At 38.2% G+C, this 18,788-nt stretch overlaps 1 protein-coding gene across 4 annotated transcripts in view; it reads right to left on the reverse strand.

Annotated features, from left to right (window-relative positions):
- The window catches only part of PIKFYVE (phosphoinositide kinase, FYVE-type zinc finger containing), an 80,922-nt gene that overhangs the window by 49,860 nt on the left and 12,274 nt on the right, over nucleotides 1–18,788 (reverse strand). For 2 of the 4 annotated variants that reach the window (XM_047082838.1, XM_047082836.1), the window contains 7 exons: nucleotides 15,412–15,619; nucleotides 13,155–13,244; nucleotides 10,533–10,671; nucleotides 8,842–8,999; nucleotides 7,535–7,646; nucleotides 6,456–6,603; nucleotides 5,747–5,914 (listed from right to left, as the gene is read on the reverse strand). In XM_047082838.1, coding sequence (XP_046938794.1) covers nucleotides 5,747–5,914; nucleotides 6,456–6,603; nucleotides 7,535–7,646; nucleotides 8,842–8,999; nucleotides 10,533–10,671; nucleotides 13,155–13,244; nucleotides 15,412–15,619 — 1,023 coding nt within the window. Of the gene's footprint in view, nucleotides 1–5,735; nucleotides 5,915–6,455; nucleotides 6,604–7,534; nucleotides 7,647–8,841; nucleotides 9,000–10,532; nucleotides 10,672–13,154; nucleotides 13,245–15,411; nucleotides 15,620–18,788 lie in introns of those variants that run through there. The other 2 variants (XM_047082837.1, XM_047082839.1) reach the window with 2 other exon arrangements.

Genomic DNA, 18,788 nt, shown 5'->3' on the forward strand with positions numbered 1-18,788 from the left:
GGAATGAAAACCGGAGGCAGAGGAGTGTTTTATTCTTTCACTTTACTACCAGTTCACTCTGACGGTATTTACTTTCTGGTAATCAGTGTTAATCTTAACCACAATGCAGAAGAAACACAATATTGTATTTCAACTTCACAAGAAAAGCAGACAAAGGATAATTCTTGTTAGTATGCTAAAAACTAACAGGAGAGAACTGTGAAAGCCAGAAACATTTATTAAGTCCATAAACACCTAGAAAGTCCTTAAATTTTAGACTCTCTAGGTTGCAAATGACCTTAATAATTACCTTCTTTCTGATGCTGAATCTCTTCTATTCTGTTCTTACTGAATAGGCTGAAGGATTCCTTACATTCCTTACCATTCTTTGAAAATGTCAAATCTAGATTTCTCCTTTCAGATTCAGAATTAAAAGGAAACTTAGAAGTCACCAAGGTACCTAACCTTTCATCCAATGTAGGCATCGATCCTCAATAACTCTGAAAGGTGGACATTCAACACCACCTGGGCACCCCCAGCGCCCAGCAGCAAGAGCTCACTACTCCTAACTCCTGAACCTAGCTTCTCCTTCAGCCATATACAAAATAAATATAATTTCTCTCAGACAACATCACACGAACTATTAAGAACAACTTTCGGGGCGCCTGGGTGGCTCAGTCGGTTGAGCATCCGACTTCAGCTTAGGTTATGATCTCATGGTTCGTGAGTTTGAGCCCTGCATTGGGCTCTGTGCTGACAGCTCAGAGCCCGGAGCCTGCTTCGGATTCTGTGTCTCCCTCTCTCTGTGCCCCTCCCCTGCTCACGCTCTCTCTGGTCTCTCAAAAATAATGAACATTAAAAAAAAATTTTTTTTTAAAAGGACAACTTTCTCCAGAGTATTAACAGTAGATGTTTTAAGCCTAATTACATTATTTTATGTTTAAAGGTGTTAAATTTCATCTTATTAGCCTCAGTCGATTGCTTAAGAAAATAAAGATATTTAGATTTCAATTCTGCTATCCAATGTGCTAGTTATTCTTTCCATATTTTAAAAATTTGTGAATCTGGAAAACATTAAAAGTGCTGACCAAAAAAAAACAAGCTTGTTGAGCAAGAAATGAATACAGATAGACAGCCCTACAGCATAACCTATGAGCATCCCTTTTCTGTTGATATCAGGTTACTCTTTCAATATCTGGCACAACCATTAAAGTACAAATCCATGTGTTATATTAAGAGTGACATCCTTAAGTTCCTACATTTGCCAAACACACTAATCTCTTTATGTGTGTTTTTTGTACAGAGACTCATAGAGACTCGAGTCTGTGCTATTAACAGGTAAACATGACTATTGTCTATAACTACCTCCTTAGTATATAAGTGCAAAACTGTCCTCTTTGTCCACAAAGTTATTGAGACCATTAAATGTCTTATTAACATCAAAGACAACAGGATCCACCACAGTCTCCTGAGCTACCAATCTCCTACTACCATAAAAGAAGGAAATAGGGTTGTTTTGAAAAGACTTATTATAGTAAACCAACACTGGTGCCCACTCACACCACTCCCCTTTCTAAAAACAGTACATTCTTGGGGCGCCTGGGTGGCGCAGTCGGTTAAGCATCCGACTTCAGCCAGGTCACGATCTCGCGGTCCGTGAGTTCGAGCCCCGCGTCGGGCTCTGGGCTGATGGCTCGGAGCCTGGAGCCTGTTTCCGATTCTGTGTCTCCCTCTCTCTCTGCCCCTCCCCCGTTCATGCTCTGTGTCTCTCTGTCCCAAAAATAAATAAACGTTGAAAAAAAAAATTTTTTTTTTAAAAATAAATAAATAAAAACAGTACATTCTTTTCATTAAATTTTTCTACAATTTTGCCAACTTTTTAAAAAAATTTTTTTTTTAAATTTTTTTTAACGTTTATTTATTTTTGAGACAGAGAGAGAGCATGAATGGGGGAGGGTCAGAAAGAGAGGGACACACACAATCTGAAACAGGCTGCAGGCTCTGAGCTGTCAGCACAGAGCCCGACATGGGGCTCGAACTCACAGACAGTGAGATCATGACCTGAGCCGAAGTCGGACGCTCAACCAACTGAGCCACCCAGGCGCCCCCAATTTTGCCAACTTCTAATGTCAAATCAAGAACCTACTTTTTCAAAAGTTTATTGCCTCTGTCACTACAGTCATCCTTTTCTCCACCCTCTCCTTTTCTCCACAATTCTAAGATAACGAACTCTGGCCCCCATGATCAGAGCTCTAAATTCTTTAAATAATCTAGTATATATTTTGACCAAACCTGACAAAAGACTAAAATAACCAGGCATTCTTGGGGCACCTAGGTGGTTCAGTCCGTTAATCATCCAACTCTTTATTTCAGCTCAGGCCATGATCTTGCAGTCTGTGGGACGGAGTCCTATGTTGGACTCCGCGACTACCTCTCTCTCTGCCTCTCCCTTGTTTGTGCTTGCTCTCTCTCGCTCTCTCAAAATAAATAAACTTTAAAAAATTTTTTTAAAAACCTGGCATTCCCTATCTTCTCATTATCTTGGACTTCACTTTCCTTTTAACCATGTAAATTCTTTCCTGATAAGATTATCTCAATGGAGGCGAGGGGGGAAGCTTAAATTAATATTATATAAACTTTCTCGTATCACTGGCATTATTTTTTCTTTCTTTACACCACAATTTTAAAAATCTTTTCTGAGGGGCACCTGGGTGGCTCAGTCAGTTGAGCATCCAACTTCAGCTTAGGTCATGATCTCACGGTTTGTGAGCCCCACATCCAGCTCTCTGCTGTCAGCGTGGAGTCCACTTTGGATCCTCTGCCCCGCCCCTCCGCCCCTCCCCCCCGTACCCCCCCCCAAAAATAAAAAATAAACATTAAAAACCAAATCTTTTCTGAGATGTCCTTGGCATTTAGTCCATCCATCAGCACAATTTACACTTCTACTATCCCTTTTTTTTTTTTAAGTGCTAGCCCCCACTTTCAGATTCATCCTCATATAAAGGTTATCTCTCACAACTTTTGCAGACCATCTTTTTAAAGGGTTGAGAGCAGAGAGGTTGCAAAAGACTCATGGTGATTTTTTTCAACTGCAGATGCTTCCCCTTTAAAATTCCTTAGGGATACAATTTGAGGTTGTAAAAATACTGTACAAATTTCATTATCGAAGTTTCTTATTTCATTCCTCTCCCAACATTACAAGGTCAGGCATCTAAAGCAAATTGTCTAACTGCCCAGCAGTCCACCTTTTGCTATAATGAAATCTATAATGACTGGTCACTTTCTTCATGGTTTTCATAATTTCCTTAACTTTCCAAGGTGTGAAATCAACATCAAGTCAAACATGTATTTCACATTCTACTTTCAGCAAAACAAGACTGCGTTGCCAACACACTCGTCCAGAGAAGAGCTATCCTCTGTCACAACAGATGCCACCTCTGACCCACGCCTGTCATTTCCAATACAAATGCATCACCCAGTGTGCTCCAGGGGACCAGACTACCGTTCATGTCACCCGAACGTCCGTGTCTAGTGGACTGTCCTTTCACACTCGCCCAAATGCTCTCCACCGTTTTTATAATTTTTGATGATTCCCATAAAGACCTGTATCTTACTCATGTTCAATGCCAGTCAGGTCTCCTCTTTTACCGCATCCTCTCTAAACTTCTTTTTTTGAATAAGACAAACATTTTTATTAATGTAACTTTTTTGTTGTTGTTTCAAGTTTTTATTTAAATTCTAGTTAGTTAACATATAGCGTATATGAGCTTCAGTAGAATTTAGTGATCAGTCACTCACAACACAGAATGCTCATCACAACAAGTGTCCTCCTTAATGCCCATCACCATGTAGCCCATCCCCTACTCACCTCCCCCCACCAACCCTCAGTTTGTTCTCTATCGTTAAGAATCTCTTACGGTTTGCTACCCTTTTTTTCCCCCCTATTACTGTAACTCTTAAACGCTATTTTACCACTCCTTGAGCATAATGGTTAATATTGACAACGATGAGGGGCACGTAGGTGGCTCAGTCAGTTAAGCGCTCAACTCTTAATATCGGCTTAGGTCATGATCTCACAGTTAGTGAGTCCAAGCCCATGTCAGGCTCTGCACTGACCGCACGGAGCTGCTTATGCTCGCTCTCTCTCTAACTAAATAAATAAACTTGAAAAAAAAATATTGACAACCATGAGAAATTTGTTGTAGAAATGGGGGTTTGTTTCCAATTATTTTAGCATAGATGTTTAGGTTCAAAAATTTCTCTTTTCTGACCATATTTTTACACTCAAAATAAGAAGTAGCAAGGAATTACACAAGCATTTCCAATCTGAGGAAACAATTCAACTTCAGAGAGCTAAATGTTAAAATCCAAACCTCAGGTGAAATCAAAGAACAAATTGTTTCATCTTTATAATAATGATTTTTTAGTTACTACAACATAATGAAACCTCACAATTGTTTATTTACTTACGTATTTTTTACTTTTACATAATTTATTTACTTTTACATAATGCCTCTTTAGGGCTAAAATTTAATTTGGCTTTAAAAAAATTTTTTTAATGTTTATTTATTTTTGAGAGAGAGAGAGAGAGAGAGAGAGAGAGAGAGAGAGGCAGAGCACGAGCAGGGGAAGGGCAGAGAGAGGGAGACACAGAATCTGAAGTAGGCTCCAGGCCCTGAGCTGTCAGCACAGAGCCCGATGCAGGGCTCGAACCCAAAAACCATGAGATCATGACCTGAGCTGAAGTCAGATGCTTAACCGACTGAGCCACCCAGGCACCTCAAATTTGGCTTTTAATTATATCCAAAAGAGTAAACCTCAACATCCATTTTAAAAAAGCATTTCATTTCTTAGGTACTGCCACTAATGGATTTTAGCAATGCTTTACCTTATTTTTCCTTTTATACCAAATGTCTTTTGAATATGGCCATTATTGTTTGTGAGTCAGTAGAATACAGCTTCAAATAAGACAGCTAAAAATAATGCATTCATTTTGTATCACTCAGAGAAGAAAACTTTTTCACAAATATGGCATAAACATAACAAGCTTTTTTTCTGAGGTGGACACAAGAATGACATTTATTAACAAAGGGAAATAATAACTAGTACGTGGCCTGGAAGTACACGTGCGAGTATGATCAACACAATCCTTCCCTGCAAACAAATATCTGTGAGAAGCTTCTCCACAGTTAGAAACCATGGAAAAAATACAATGATATCAGGAAATAAATTTGCATCCTCGGTCTGTTCTTTCCATAATAAGCATTTTAAATTCTAGTAGAAAGGTGTTTCGGAATGTGTGACTATCCCCCCGCCCCCCACCGAATATAGTTCAAGTACCTGAAAAGGTTTAGTGAAATACTACATTACTGGTTAATAGCACAAGCATATAGGCTTTAAAACGTTAAATAAAGAAAGAGAAATGAATAGAGCAGAACGTCCATGTTATAAATGCCAAGAAATGCCACCTTGGAAGTTGCACATTATGCTACAGGGAAGAGCAGTCTGATGTAGCTCCTTTGAAAGACTACAAGCTTTATTTAAATTGGGTGTGGTGGTACTGAGGGAGAAAACGAGAAATAAAAGGAACCGACCAAAAAAAGTGTGGGGAGGGGGTGTGGGGAAAATGAGAAAGGGTGGAACAAAACCCACACCACGTCCCCTCCGCCGTGTGGGACCGACGAAGCCAGAAGGACAGGCTGGCGTGAGATCCTACGGCCCAGCTCTCCAGCCTGTGCTTGGATTCCAGACGGTGACTACCTCCTACCTTTTTGGTCAGCAGGGTGAGGGGGCACATGTGGGTACTTGGAGGGCTTCTTGATATGGAAGTTCACGTTGTCCAGCTCCACGTTCAGGCTGATGGACGCGGCTGAGTCACTGTCCACTGTGGACTGGAAACTGCTGACTGATGTGCGCTTGCTAGGACTGGCAGAATCTTTTAGTGTTGGGGAGGGGAAAGAAATATAGGGAGAGGAGGGGAGTAAAAACGGGTTTCATCAGGGTATTGGAGGAAAGGAGAAAAATGTTTTTTTAATATACAAGCCCAATGTGCAATACCAAAATGGATACAGTATTTTCACGTACTTCTGTGTAGCCTTAATAAAATTTGAACATATTAAATATAAAATGAATTTTTTAAATGGAGAAACATATTGGAGGTTCTGCAGAGAGAAAGTCTGATATCATAGTGAAGAGGTGAGAAAGTTGTCTGCTGCGATATTATTAGCTCAGAGTTATTTTTAAGCTGCTGCAAACTAGAGACTATGGCAAAATCTGAAAACGCCAGTAGCCTAACAAGTTGGTTTCTTAAGAAAATACTGTATCTAGAACAAGGATTGCTATCAGATGTTTACGTTTAGTTGGAGCCAAAATACTTAAAGTAGGATTCTTTCAACTAAACAAACAAAACATTCATTTTATCAGACATACACAGTAATGAGTCATAAAAATTAAAATGTTAGAAAGTTTAAACTCACTAGTCAAATTATCGTCACCTTCTTCAGCTATCTGTTCCGTGTCACTGTCATCAAACTTTATGTCTTTAAACCACGATGGCTCAGAGTGTCCTTCCACAGAGTTCACAGAGTCACTGTCTGGAGAAGGGGTCTCGGAAAATTCTGTACTCTGGAAAGATCAAGACAAGAGCCAAGTCATTCACTTCCAACGGCAACGCTGTGAGGCTGTCACACTACAAATAAACGCTAGCCCAATACTTCTACAAAGCTAACCACTAAAGAGATTTACATAAAAATAAGCTAATTAATACAAACTAAGTTGCAAACCAACATTATGCTGACAATTCCACTCTTAAAATTATAATTCTCATTAATCAGTAGATTTAGGCAGCACATTATGAGCAGAACATAATATACAGATTTTACAGTGTTTCATTTCATCCTTTTTAGTCCTGAGAGTGAACATGGCTTAGAATTTATTCTAATCCTATGTCAATGCTAGGACATATTCTGGAAAGCAACTGTTAAATTTTAACAAATAATACCATACCTTTGTCTTTTCTGACCTTTGAGTTTCCACTTTTAGCTCACAAAGGTACGACTAAACATTATACACAACAAATTAACATAAACCAAAAGTGAAAGCTTATCTGCTTAAAAAGTTCTATTTTAAATAATTTCCACTTCCCTAATTAAAAGACATATACACACCCATCATTTTACCATTGCTATACAATACTGCTAATGCATCAAAATCTACTGCATGGGTGATACTAAATTTTTTCAATCGTTTAATTACGTATACTCTCTCTTAGTCCTAAAACCACAGGCACAGTAAAACTGAAAACCATTAAAGGTAAATAACAGGCAACGATAATACAGGGTCAAGCTTAAGAAAAGCCATACCAATTGAAAAGTGTCTCATTCCAATTGGTTTTTCATACCACTGCTACCAAGTAAACCTGTGTTTAACTTTCAAACAACAGAGAAAACATGTTAGGAAAATGTATCTGTGAGTAATTCAACTACTTTTTATTCCCACTGATCAAGAAAGACTTCCCAAGCGAGCTATGTGCTCACTGGCGGACACGGAAAACTACCTGCAATGGCCTGTACAGCGCATACTCATCCCTGAAAAGCTGGTCATGATGACTGACACAGTCCAGCCAACGTCCATCGACCATGGCTTGTCCGATTGCTATAGCTTGTGCCCTGAATTAAGACCAAAAAATTAAAACTTTTAAAAGTTAGGATAATTTCACAGGTACAAGATGAGACACAAGATGAATTTTCTTTCCATTCTAATCATTTGAAATTTCAGATGGTCCATGGAGAGGTGAGGGGTAAAAGAAGCAAGACCTGGAGCTATATTAAAAGATTTCTCCAGATACCAGAATAAAGGAGAACCTGCTGATAAGGCAGCCCTACCAAAAACTAATTTTATTTACAACAAACACGTATGAAGTGCTCAAGTGCTCAGTGCGAGCATACCTCTGTACTTACTAGAATAAAAAAAAAAAGGATAACATGGTTCCTGCCCTCAAGGAGCTTACAGTCTTGATGAGATGACAATACCACGTATTACAGACATAGGTATGAAATATATATACATAAATACATGAAATAGACACAATACATTTTATTTATACGGCATTTCGCAATTTATAAAGCTCTTTAGCCCATATTATGAAATAATATCCTCAGGGCTTCTTCACAGGACCATATATTTTCCTCACATTGGAATTGAGAGCTCTAAGTCTCAGAGAGATTAAATAAACTGAGTAAAGGCACAAAACTAAGAGAAATACAGGCAAAACTGGAACCCAGGGCTTCACTGCTAACCCTTTTACTCTCTCTTCCTACATACTTGTTTCTTCCCAGGAAAGGAGCAGCAGCTAATCTAATCAAGTAGAACAGCTTAGGGATGTGATATTTTGAAAGGTAACAGGACCTGTCTCTTCTTCACAAATGAATCATGAGGCGAGCTAGGACACTCCAGGCATAACTTATGGACTCAATTCCCAAGATAGGTTGTAATGTCCAGATTAGGGAACAGTAGCAGGAGAATCCACTGTGCTTTTTAATAACTAGCTACATTCCCCAATCCTGCTTAATCAGAGAGCTTTGTGTTGTGGGAATTACTACAAACTTCTGCTTTTAATAAATAAGGTAAATTGCGACCCCATTTGGCTCCTTGCATCTATTTGCTACTATCTAAAAGCCAGGAGGGAGAAGGGGTGACTAATTAGCACCCTAAGCACCAAATGCAGAAACAAATAGCACCCTATTCACAAAACACAACATTTGCTCCTCTTACTTATATCTCAATGTTATAGCCTCATAATAAATAAATAAATAAATAAATAAATAAATAAATGTCAAAAAGTCTTTCTTAAGATTACATTACCTTGTAGCAATGTGCCCATTTCGGATCAACCAGTTGACTAATTCTTTTCCCACAATGCAGTTGGGATGCGTTCTCAGCCAGTAACGGTGATCCTGAAACTCCATTCCACTACTGTGATGGCAGATTTTCTTCCACAGGTCCTTTAACTGAACACTGTCCTAAAATCACATTATAAGCAAATAATTACTCCTGAGAAGGATATGACATACCTTTTCAAATTCTCTCCTGTGATTTTTAGACTCATAAAAGGAAATTCAACTTGAATTTGTCAGAGCTAACTCCCTTGATTTAATAGAAATGACATGTGCATGGGGAACAGCTTGAACTCAGCTCATCTAATTTCAAACATAACATTTTCTCTTAAAAACCACCATTCCTAATCAATTTTTTCAGTCAATGGCGTGTATGATCAGTCCCCTAGTTATCTAAGTACAACACTGCATACTCCTTGCTGGAGACAGGACAAGGGAGAGGACACAATCATCAGTCACACTAATCTGTTTCTTGTGGCCTTCACTCCACCAGCTTCTCACCATTCTCACCTATACCTAGCTGTCTGGTGCATTTTCCTGAAGAAAGGCCTTCAGTGCATTACTCCCTGCTCAAAAACACTCCCAGCACCTACAGATTCAAATCTAAACTTGTAAAGGCTGAATTCACCCACCATGTTCTACCAGGTGACCCCAAGTAACTTCCATTGTCACTGCCCACAGACTCTAACTTAATCTCTCCCCCAACCTCACCTAACTAATAAACACTACTTTGGTCCATGGAAAATGTCATGTTCCTTTTCACCTCTATACTCTGTCACACCTTTATTTTTTTTTTTTTTAATTTTTTTTTTTAATTTTTTTTTTTTTTCAACGTTTATTTATTTTTGGGACAGAGAGACACAGAGCATGAACGGGGGAGGGGCAGAGAGAGAGGGAGACACAGAATCGGAAACAGGCTCCAGGCTCCGAGCCATCCGCCCAGAGCCTGACGCGGGGCTCGAACTCACGGACCGCGAGATCATGACCTGGCTGAAGTCGGACGCTTAACCGACTGCGCCACCCAGGCGCCCCTGTCACACCTTTAAATAAGATTTATTTTCCTCATTGTCTTACCTAAATCCATTCCATCCTTCAAGGTCCAGGTCAAGCCCTTCAGTTGAAAGCCTTTCCTGACTCCCTCACTACTAAGGATCTTTACTTGTTTTACTATTTAGGACCTGTCCATCAGCCTCAATTCTACCTTCTGAATTGTAAGCTTGAGAACAGAAGCCATTTTTTTTTCTTTAAGTCACTCACAGGATTAAACACGGTTATCTGACACACAGATAAATTCAATAAACAACTGATTATTATCTCATATAAACATACAATAGTAAATGTACGCAAAGCATTTCATGTGTATGCAAAACATCTTTCAAAGTTTAAAAGCAATCTGGGACCTAACTAAAAGTGGAACTCTTATTATATAGATACCTGAATTCTGATCTTCCCAGATGAAAGTGGTCAAGCAAATATTAATACAAATATATGAGCATGCAATGCTTAACCACTTTCTTAGGTGATTATAATAAAAACTTTATTTCCTCTATTAACTTATATGCTAAGTGGCTTTTTGTAGGTTTCTTAAAAAGAAAAATCAATAAAATAAACAATCTTCATGCTCAAACTAGCAATGGTTCAAAGATACTGGACCAGTACCAGAAGAATTTTGCGTTCATCCTCAGTGGTCTCTGTCCTAACGTATGTCCGGTTAGCCTGGGGACTGACAGATGTCTCATATGAAGACACCATGGGAGAGCCAGATCGATCCAGTGACAGGTTAGTAATGCTGGCTGATCTGGAAATAAAAACAAAAAGTGAAAACACAATTGTAAATTCTTCATCAATCAATTACAGCAAAAATTCATTTTTAAATAAATGCTTACTTGGCAACATTAAGGGTACTTTTAAATGCAGTTATGATGGCTATGTATGATATTATCATTGGGAGAAGCTGACAGAAAAGTTATCTAAAAATTCTCTATACTGTATTTCCAACTTCTATGTTAGTTTAAAACTACTTCAGAATAAGTGTAAAGGAAAGGCACTATGGAAAGATTACAGGAGAGTAATGACAAATGTAGTTCATATATCAGTAATATTTCAAAGAAAACATATACAAATTCTTGTTAAAATGCTGAAAATTCATGTGCGGTTTTTTTGTTTGTTTTTGTTTTTTTAGCTGACAAATATAAAGAATCACAGACTAAATGCAAAAATAATCTTGCAGATCAGCGACAGCAAACTATGGCCTACAGACTAAATAGTTTTTGTTATAACTGATAAACTAAGAGCGTCTTTAGATGAACATCTATAATGTTCTGATAAAATACTAACTTTGAACCCCACTAAGCAAATGTTACCCCCCAAAATAATTCCTTTCTTCTTATTAGACCTGCGTTGTTATCCTCAATTATATTTTGAATTTGATCAATTAAAAAATGAGTGAAAATTTGTTTCCTCTCTTATATTCTGACATAATATCCTTAATTTTGTCTCTTGGCAAAGTTACCAGATAAATGATTTGTAAGTGGAATATTAACAGCATCAAGCAAGCTTCTATTTATTAAAAAATTATAGCTAGAAATTTAGTTAGCATCTACTTAGAAAAACTGAACCCAAATTTTAGCTTCTATGTAAAGGGTAAAAAGGCAGGAACATCTACAGTAAGTTAGATACTATATGACTCATTTAATCTGCACAGGCACACTATGGAGTAGGTACTAGTAAATCCATTCTACATATAAAGAAATCAAGAATCAGAGATTAAGTAATTTAAGAGAACTCAGCTAATAACAAGGCTGCCATTCAAAACCAGGTGTTAACTGAAAAACTGCTCTCCCCAGGTCAAAGATAAACATCCTTTTAAAATAACTTAAGGGGTGGAACGCCTGGGTGGCTCAGTTGGTTAAGCTCCAACTTCTGCTCAGTTCATGATCTCAGGATCCATGGGTTTGAGCCCTGCATTGGGCTCTCTGCTGTGAGCATAGAGCCCGCTTCAGATCCTCTAATTCCTTCTCTCATTGCCCTTTCCCCACTCATGCTCGCTCTCTCTCTCCCTCTCTCAAAAATAAACATTAAAAAAAAAATTCTTTTTTAAGTTTTTTAAAACAGACTCTCCAGTAGCTTCCCATTTCACCCAGAGTAAATGACAAAGTCCTTACACTTAACTGTAAGAACACTGTAGTCCAGGTACACGGGACCTCTTGTTACCCTTTGCCAGGTGTGCTCCTTCTAGGAATTTGTCGTTTCCTGTTTTTGCGGTACATTCTTCTACATGGTGAACATTCCACATGGTTCATTCCCTCACATCCTTGAGTTTTTGCTCAAATGTCACCTTCTCAGTGAGGTCTTCCCTGACCTCACTATTTAACATCTCAACCTCTACCCCTATGCTTTATTGCTTATTTGTGTTTTCAATTTTTGTGTTTGACTCTCTGCTGTATTCCACTATCTAGTTTATGGGTACTTAATGATACTTGTCGAAAGAACAAATTGAAAGTATGTTAAACCATAGTCATTCAGATGTCTAGTTCTCCAGGTTTATAACTACTTAGTCAACACTTAAGCTTGTAAAAAAGAAAGCATTTTCAGTGAAGGGGTGTGAACATTAGTAAGATCTAGTAAGGTAAAAACTGAGGAGGCAGTTTGCAGGTATAGAATGACTACAGGCAACTATTTCAAGGACTTTGGCTAAGAAGAAAGGAAATAATTGAGAATATAGGCCCTAGAGATGAACCATAAAGGAGAAATTTTTGTTTTTAACAGGTGATCTGAGTTTGTTTAAATGCTAACAGTAAGAAGTCAGCAAAATGACTATTAATGTACAAACATCAATAGGATAATTAATAAAAAATGAGCAGGGATGGGATCCAGAATACAAATGGAGAATTAGCTTGGTCAAGAGGTAGAAAAGAAAAAAAAAAAAAAATGAGCTCTAAATGTAATCAAGTTGGTAAGTGGTGGTAAGAGTTAAGGAAGTGCCCATCTGTTACCTCCTCTCTTCCCTATGAAATAGAAAATAAGGCCATCTGCTAAGCTAGAAGAAAGAGGAGGCTGTGGGTTCCAAGATCTGAAGCCAGTGGAAAATACTAGAAAAGAGACACTGAAGAGAATGCAAGCCAGAGCTAACTAGCAAAAGGGAAAACAACAGTTTAATTCAGCTTTTAGAGCTAAGAAAGTATAACAATCTCACCCATTTTCATCTGTTTGTTCTTCTCATTACTATGAAAAAAAGAAAAATTCAAACACAGAATATAAAGCTTTCATTTGGCAGCTTACCTATTTCGAGCAGGAGATTTCCCAGCATCTTCTTGAACAGATACAAGCCTTGTTGAAAGAGGAGTATTTGAGGAGTCTGGATGAATCAAACTATAAAGAAAGTAGAAAAATATGGAGATGCTTTTGTGTTTTGGGACAGTAACAAGCAAATCCAATTTCAATGGAGTGCTTTAACATTTAAAGGCTGATTGTGGGGCGCCTGGGTGGCTCAGTAGGTTGGGCGCCTAACTTCGGCTCTGCTCAGGTCATGATCTCGTGGTTCGTGCGTTGGAGCCCCTCATCAGGCTTTGTGCTGACAGCTCAGAGCCTGGAGCCTGCTTTGGATTCTGTCTTCCTCTCTCTCTGCCCCTCCCCTACTTTCGCTCTGTCTCCCTTTCTCTCAAAAATAAACATTAAAAAAAAATTTTTTTTAATAAAAGCTGATTGTTTTCCCCTGCAATGATGAAATTATGCATCAGTTTTATTTTATTTTAATTAAGGTAGAAACTATGTTTTTTTTACATTAAGTGCATCAAATGCCAAAAGACTGGTAGTTTAAGTATATAGTATGCCCTTAAAATAATACATTGCTTGGATGGGTACTCCCAGCACTCCTTCATCAATCATATACACAAAACTGAAGTGACCTTGGGGGGAAATCCTGAATTCAAGTATTTTATTCTCAGTCCCCATAACCCGCTGGAATAGCACTGCAGAATCGGAAAAACCTAGGTCCAAGTGCAGGCTCTCCATCTGACTAGCTGTATGAACTTGGGTCCATCACTCAATCTCTCTGAACCTCAGCTTCTACATCTGTCAAAAGGAGAAAGCAGTGCCTATCTCAGAGATGGGAAAACCAAAAAGAGAATGAACATCAATCAGCACAGAACTAAAATTATTCTACCTTTGACATTAATCCTACATCTCTCAAGAAGCTTTCAAAATCTGGTTTATTAGATGATACTTGCCAATTCTGGGCTCACACAATAGGGCCAGGTACAACTAAAAGGCATTACTAGCTAATGTAAGCAAGAACTAAGAATTCCTACATTTTTTATTGTTCTATTAAATGCAGAATCAATCTTTAAAATTTATAAAATACATGTAATGTATAAAGAATCATGATGCCATAAATAATAATGCACCATTAGCACTGACTCCGAGATGCTTATATTCCCCTACCCAATCCCGTTTCCCTCTGGGCTCTGAATGAAACTATGGTTGTAAATTTTGTATATAGCATTTTGTTCCTTTTCTTTAAGTTTACCACGTTTGTATACCTAGACAGTGTGGTTTTGTATATTCTTGAACCTCATAAATAATCACTGTTATATATGGGCCTTTCTTTTGTGCTCCACATTATGTCCCTAAGATTCATACACATAGAATGTAGCTATAACATAGTAATTCTTGACTTCTGTTTAACTTCAATAGTTATGTATTAATTCCTCATACCTTTAAGGGGTGATTGACAGAATAACTTGTAAGAAAGAAGTTAATTAAAACTCTAAGCTATTTGACATGGCCAGATTTACTGTTACGCATAATATAACTTAGCTAACAAAAAACAATCAGAAACTGATGAATTTATGATTCTAATTCAAACAATTCCAGGTAACTCCTAAAAGTTAAAAACATCCTTCACTAGCAGACGATGTAGCATATTTAGACCTATGGAAAAACATGAAATGTTCCTTAGGAAGGCAATATAATTCCATTTACACATACTATAAAAACAAACCTTAAGAGCATTCTCTTTCTCTAAGAAAGCTACATTAGAAATTAATCTCAGGGCGCGTCTGGGTGGTTCAGTTGGTTAAGCACCTGACTTCTGATCTGAGCTCAGGTCATGATCTCAAGATTTATGACAACACGGAGCCTGCTTGGGATTCTCTCTCTCTCCCTCTCCCCGGCTCGTGCTCTCTCCCCCTCTCCCTCTCTCAAAATAAATAAACTTAAAAACAAAAAGAAATCATTAATCCCAATAACTTCTGTTGCCTATTCAAGAAATATTATCAAGATCATATATACACCTTGCCAGTGGGTAGAACAGTGAGCAAGAATGATACAAAGTCTCTCCTCTTGCAGAGCTTACATCCTAATTAGTCAATATAATCACGATAAACATTCTGTGATCCTTTTGAAGAAAGCCAAAGAAAAAGGTGGGGAATTTGTAGGAAATAATAAAAGAAGATAAATATTAACTGAAGGCTCTCATGGGTCACAAGACTATCTGTAGCTCTCAAATATAAATAAAACTGTAGTTAAGTGATAGTACCTTTGCCAAGCAAAATCATCCTCCAAAAATATGTTGCGGCTGGCTTTTCTACTTCCAACAGGTGTTCGAGGTTCATTTGGATCAAGTACAGACACAGAGGAAGCAGAATCTGAAAGAGCATTCAAGTCTTCCCCAATGGAATTACTGTCTGTGGAATGAGCATAACTTAAGGCTATTTTCCTACAGTATGTGCAAGCTCGGAGGTCCCCTAAGAGGGAAAACAAAAAAAGAAAATTAACTCAAAAGATAACAATAACAATTTAACACAACACATTAAATTCTTGGGTTAACAGTTACTCGAGTAACAGGAAAACGTCTTCAAGTAAAGACCACCAAAAAAGAGGTTTTAAAAATGCAAAATAATTTTGTTGGCTCATTTATATATTTTAAAAACCATCATTATGATAAATTCACCCACACATCCAAATTACCTCAAATATTTATTAATGAGTTAAGAAAATAGCACTCTGATACTAGAAAACTCTATTTTTAAAAGAGTATTTTTCGGGGCGCCTGGGTGGCTCAGTTGGTTAAGCGTCCGACTTTGGCCCAGGTCATGATCTCGCAGTTCGTGAGTTTGAGCCCCGCGTCAGGCTCTGTGCTGACAGCTCGAAGCCTGGAGCCTGCTTTAGATTCTGTGTCTCCCTCTCTCTCTGCGCCTCCCCAGCTCATGCTCGCACTCTGTCTCTGTCAAAAACAAATAAACTTAAAAAAAAAAGAGTATTTTTCAAAAAAAAAAATGTATTTTTCAAGATTCTAAAAGTGAAACAAGGGGCAGTAGGCTCAAGGAAAAAAAAATTCAAATAGAGTAAATAACCAATACAAATGAAAACAACATATTTTTCCTCGGCAAGAAAAGAGGAAAAGAGGAAAGCATTACGGAGGTCTCCATTGTGAAGTCCTAAGAGGGGCCTCCACAAGGGGGCACCATTGTAAAAACAAACAGAAAATGGGCTTACACACAGTATGAAGCACATAGGTGAAACTATTACAGAAATTCTTATAATGAACGTTAGTATGGAAATGAAATATTCTTCAGAGAACAAACAAGGTAATTTAATACTCTCGTACATTGTAAATTTTTTTAGAACACAGCCCCACCCAAATATGTTTTCATTTCTACCCTGATTTTCTGTAACCACTATTCATGTGATTGATTTTGTAACAGTTTAGTGTACTAAAAAAAAAAAAAAGTCAGATAACTAAACTTCACAAATAACATGTTATTTAACAATTCTACCTTAATTTTTTTTACCATTAGCATTAGAAAACTGAAGTGACATGGAACAGAAGATTTCTTAAAAGCACCTGTACTCTGTTTTTACCATAATTACTACCAAGTATAGTAAATGGTGTTTTATGAGGCACCTGGATGGTTCAGTCAGTCAAGCGGCCGACTTCGGCTCAGGTCATGATCTCATGGTTTGTGAGTTCAAGACACGCATCAGGCTCTGTGCTGTCAGCTCAGGGCCTGGAACCTGCTTCAGATTTTGTACCACCCTCTCTCTCTGTCCCTCCCCCACTCATGCTCTCTCCCTGCCTCAAAAATAAATAAACATTAATAAATGGTGTTTTAGGTTTTTTTCATTTTAACACTACAACTATGTAGTGCTCAGTTTTTGTTAAGTTATGCATATATTTTAAGCAAAATTATATACCACTTGTTGCATTAAAACTAAAGAAAAATATATCCACTGCAAACAGGACTACAAAAAGTGACCTCCAGTCTGGGATAAATGACAGTGTTAGGACATACCACCATCAGCTGACCAAAGTAGAATTGCAGTAAGGAAGTGAAATCACATCCTGCAGAAAGGTCTTTAAGTTCCCACAACAAAGGCTTGGTTTGTTTCTTACTCTAAGGAGAGCTCCCTTAACCAGTCAGCGATCAGAATAAAAATGACCAGACCAACACAGTTCAGCCAAGCCTGAACTTGAAAGTTTTCATTTCATGAAGAATCTTCGTCAGCAAGTGCCTGCTGAACACATGCCTGTGTTATGTGATGGGATACAAAGATCGACGAGACAGCTCTCCCACCAAAGAACTGTCGGCTGCGGTGAAAGGCACATCTAATGAAGAAGTTACAAGACAGATACAGAGATATTACTGCTACTACACCAATAACTGTTCGATATTCATTCATCCCTTCCCATGTGCCATACATTATTCCGGGTACTTTTACGTTTATTCACAACTACAACATACAATTGCATCCAGCATGTCTTATCCCATTCGCAATGGGTTGGTTAATTTTATGTGTCAACTTTATGTTTGGTCAAATAGTAGTCTAGTTGTTGCTGCGAAGGGTTTTTATAGATATGATTAACGTACACAATCTGTTGACATTAAGATTACCCTCCATAAAGTGGGTGGGCCTCCTATCTTAAAAGATTTTTGTCAATTTAGCAGGTATAATGAGATAGACTGGTTGCTCCTAACTGCACTAGACAAAGTGGGGGAAAGAAAAGGATGACCTCAGGAAGTCAAATTCCCAGGTCAAGAACTGTACAAATTACCTAGAAGTTCCTATGTCTTCCCTGAAAGAAACCACTATCTCCTATAGCAAAAGAGCTGAAAATCAAACTAAGAGTTTCATCCTGCAAGTGGCTAAATTACAACGCACACTGAATTATTAATCTTGTAGTATGACTGCTACTAAAATAAGGGCACTGATTAGGAAGGAATGGAATCCTGAAAAGTAGAATGGGGATATATGAAAAGATCCTGATGAAGCGGGGGACACTAAACCCCCAAATTCTGCTGAGTCTTCTTTGCCTTTCTTAGCCTTCGCACCCTGTCAGAGATTAACCCTGCTTTGCCTGAGAAATCCAAAATGGCCTGAGTTTGCTACCTTACCAAATACTGCTTATTCTCCTCAGGACCCACTCCCACTACCCTCTTTGCTTCTAGAGTTATCACATGACTCAAGTCCCCACAAGCCCCGAAAGGTAAGGTATAGTGTGACCCATGAGAAGGTGCACTACACTCCAAAAGAACTACATGATTTTTCAAACTTACAGGGACAGAAACTCAGGGAATACGTGTGGAAGCACACATCAAAGATATAGAATAGTGGAAAGAACATAAAGTAGGACCAAGCTGATTTTTGATATGAGCCCACTAAGCAAAGATTCTGGATGGAATATCATAGCTTGAGGGGTAAAAAAAAGGGCTCTAAGAGTCTGGTTGGTTGGTTGGTTGGTTGGTTGCCTGGCTGAAACATGGACCAAAAGCAGCCTATACTAAAAGAAGCTGAAAGGCCAGAACTGCCCTGGTATACAATGAAGGAAGGGATGCAAAGAAATAGGAAGATTATAATGTCAAGAGAGGATTATAATGTCAAGAGTGAGCAAGATCTGCTCACTCACCCAGGAGG

This window comes from Lynx rufus, unplaced genomic scaffold, assembly GCF_022079265.1.
Source record: "Lynx rufus isolate CCGP_SWC_20201006 ecotype Redwood Valley unplaced genomic scaffold, mLynRuf1.p SCAF_2, whole genome shotgun sequence".
Classification (NCBI taxonomy): Eukaryota; Metazoa; Chordata; class Mammalia; order Carnivora; family Felidae; genus Lynx; species Lynx rufus.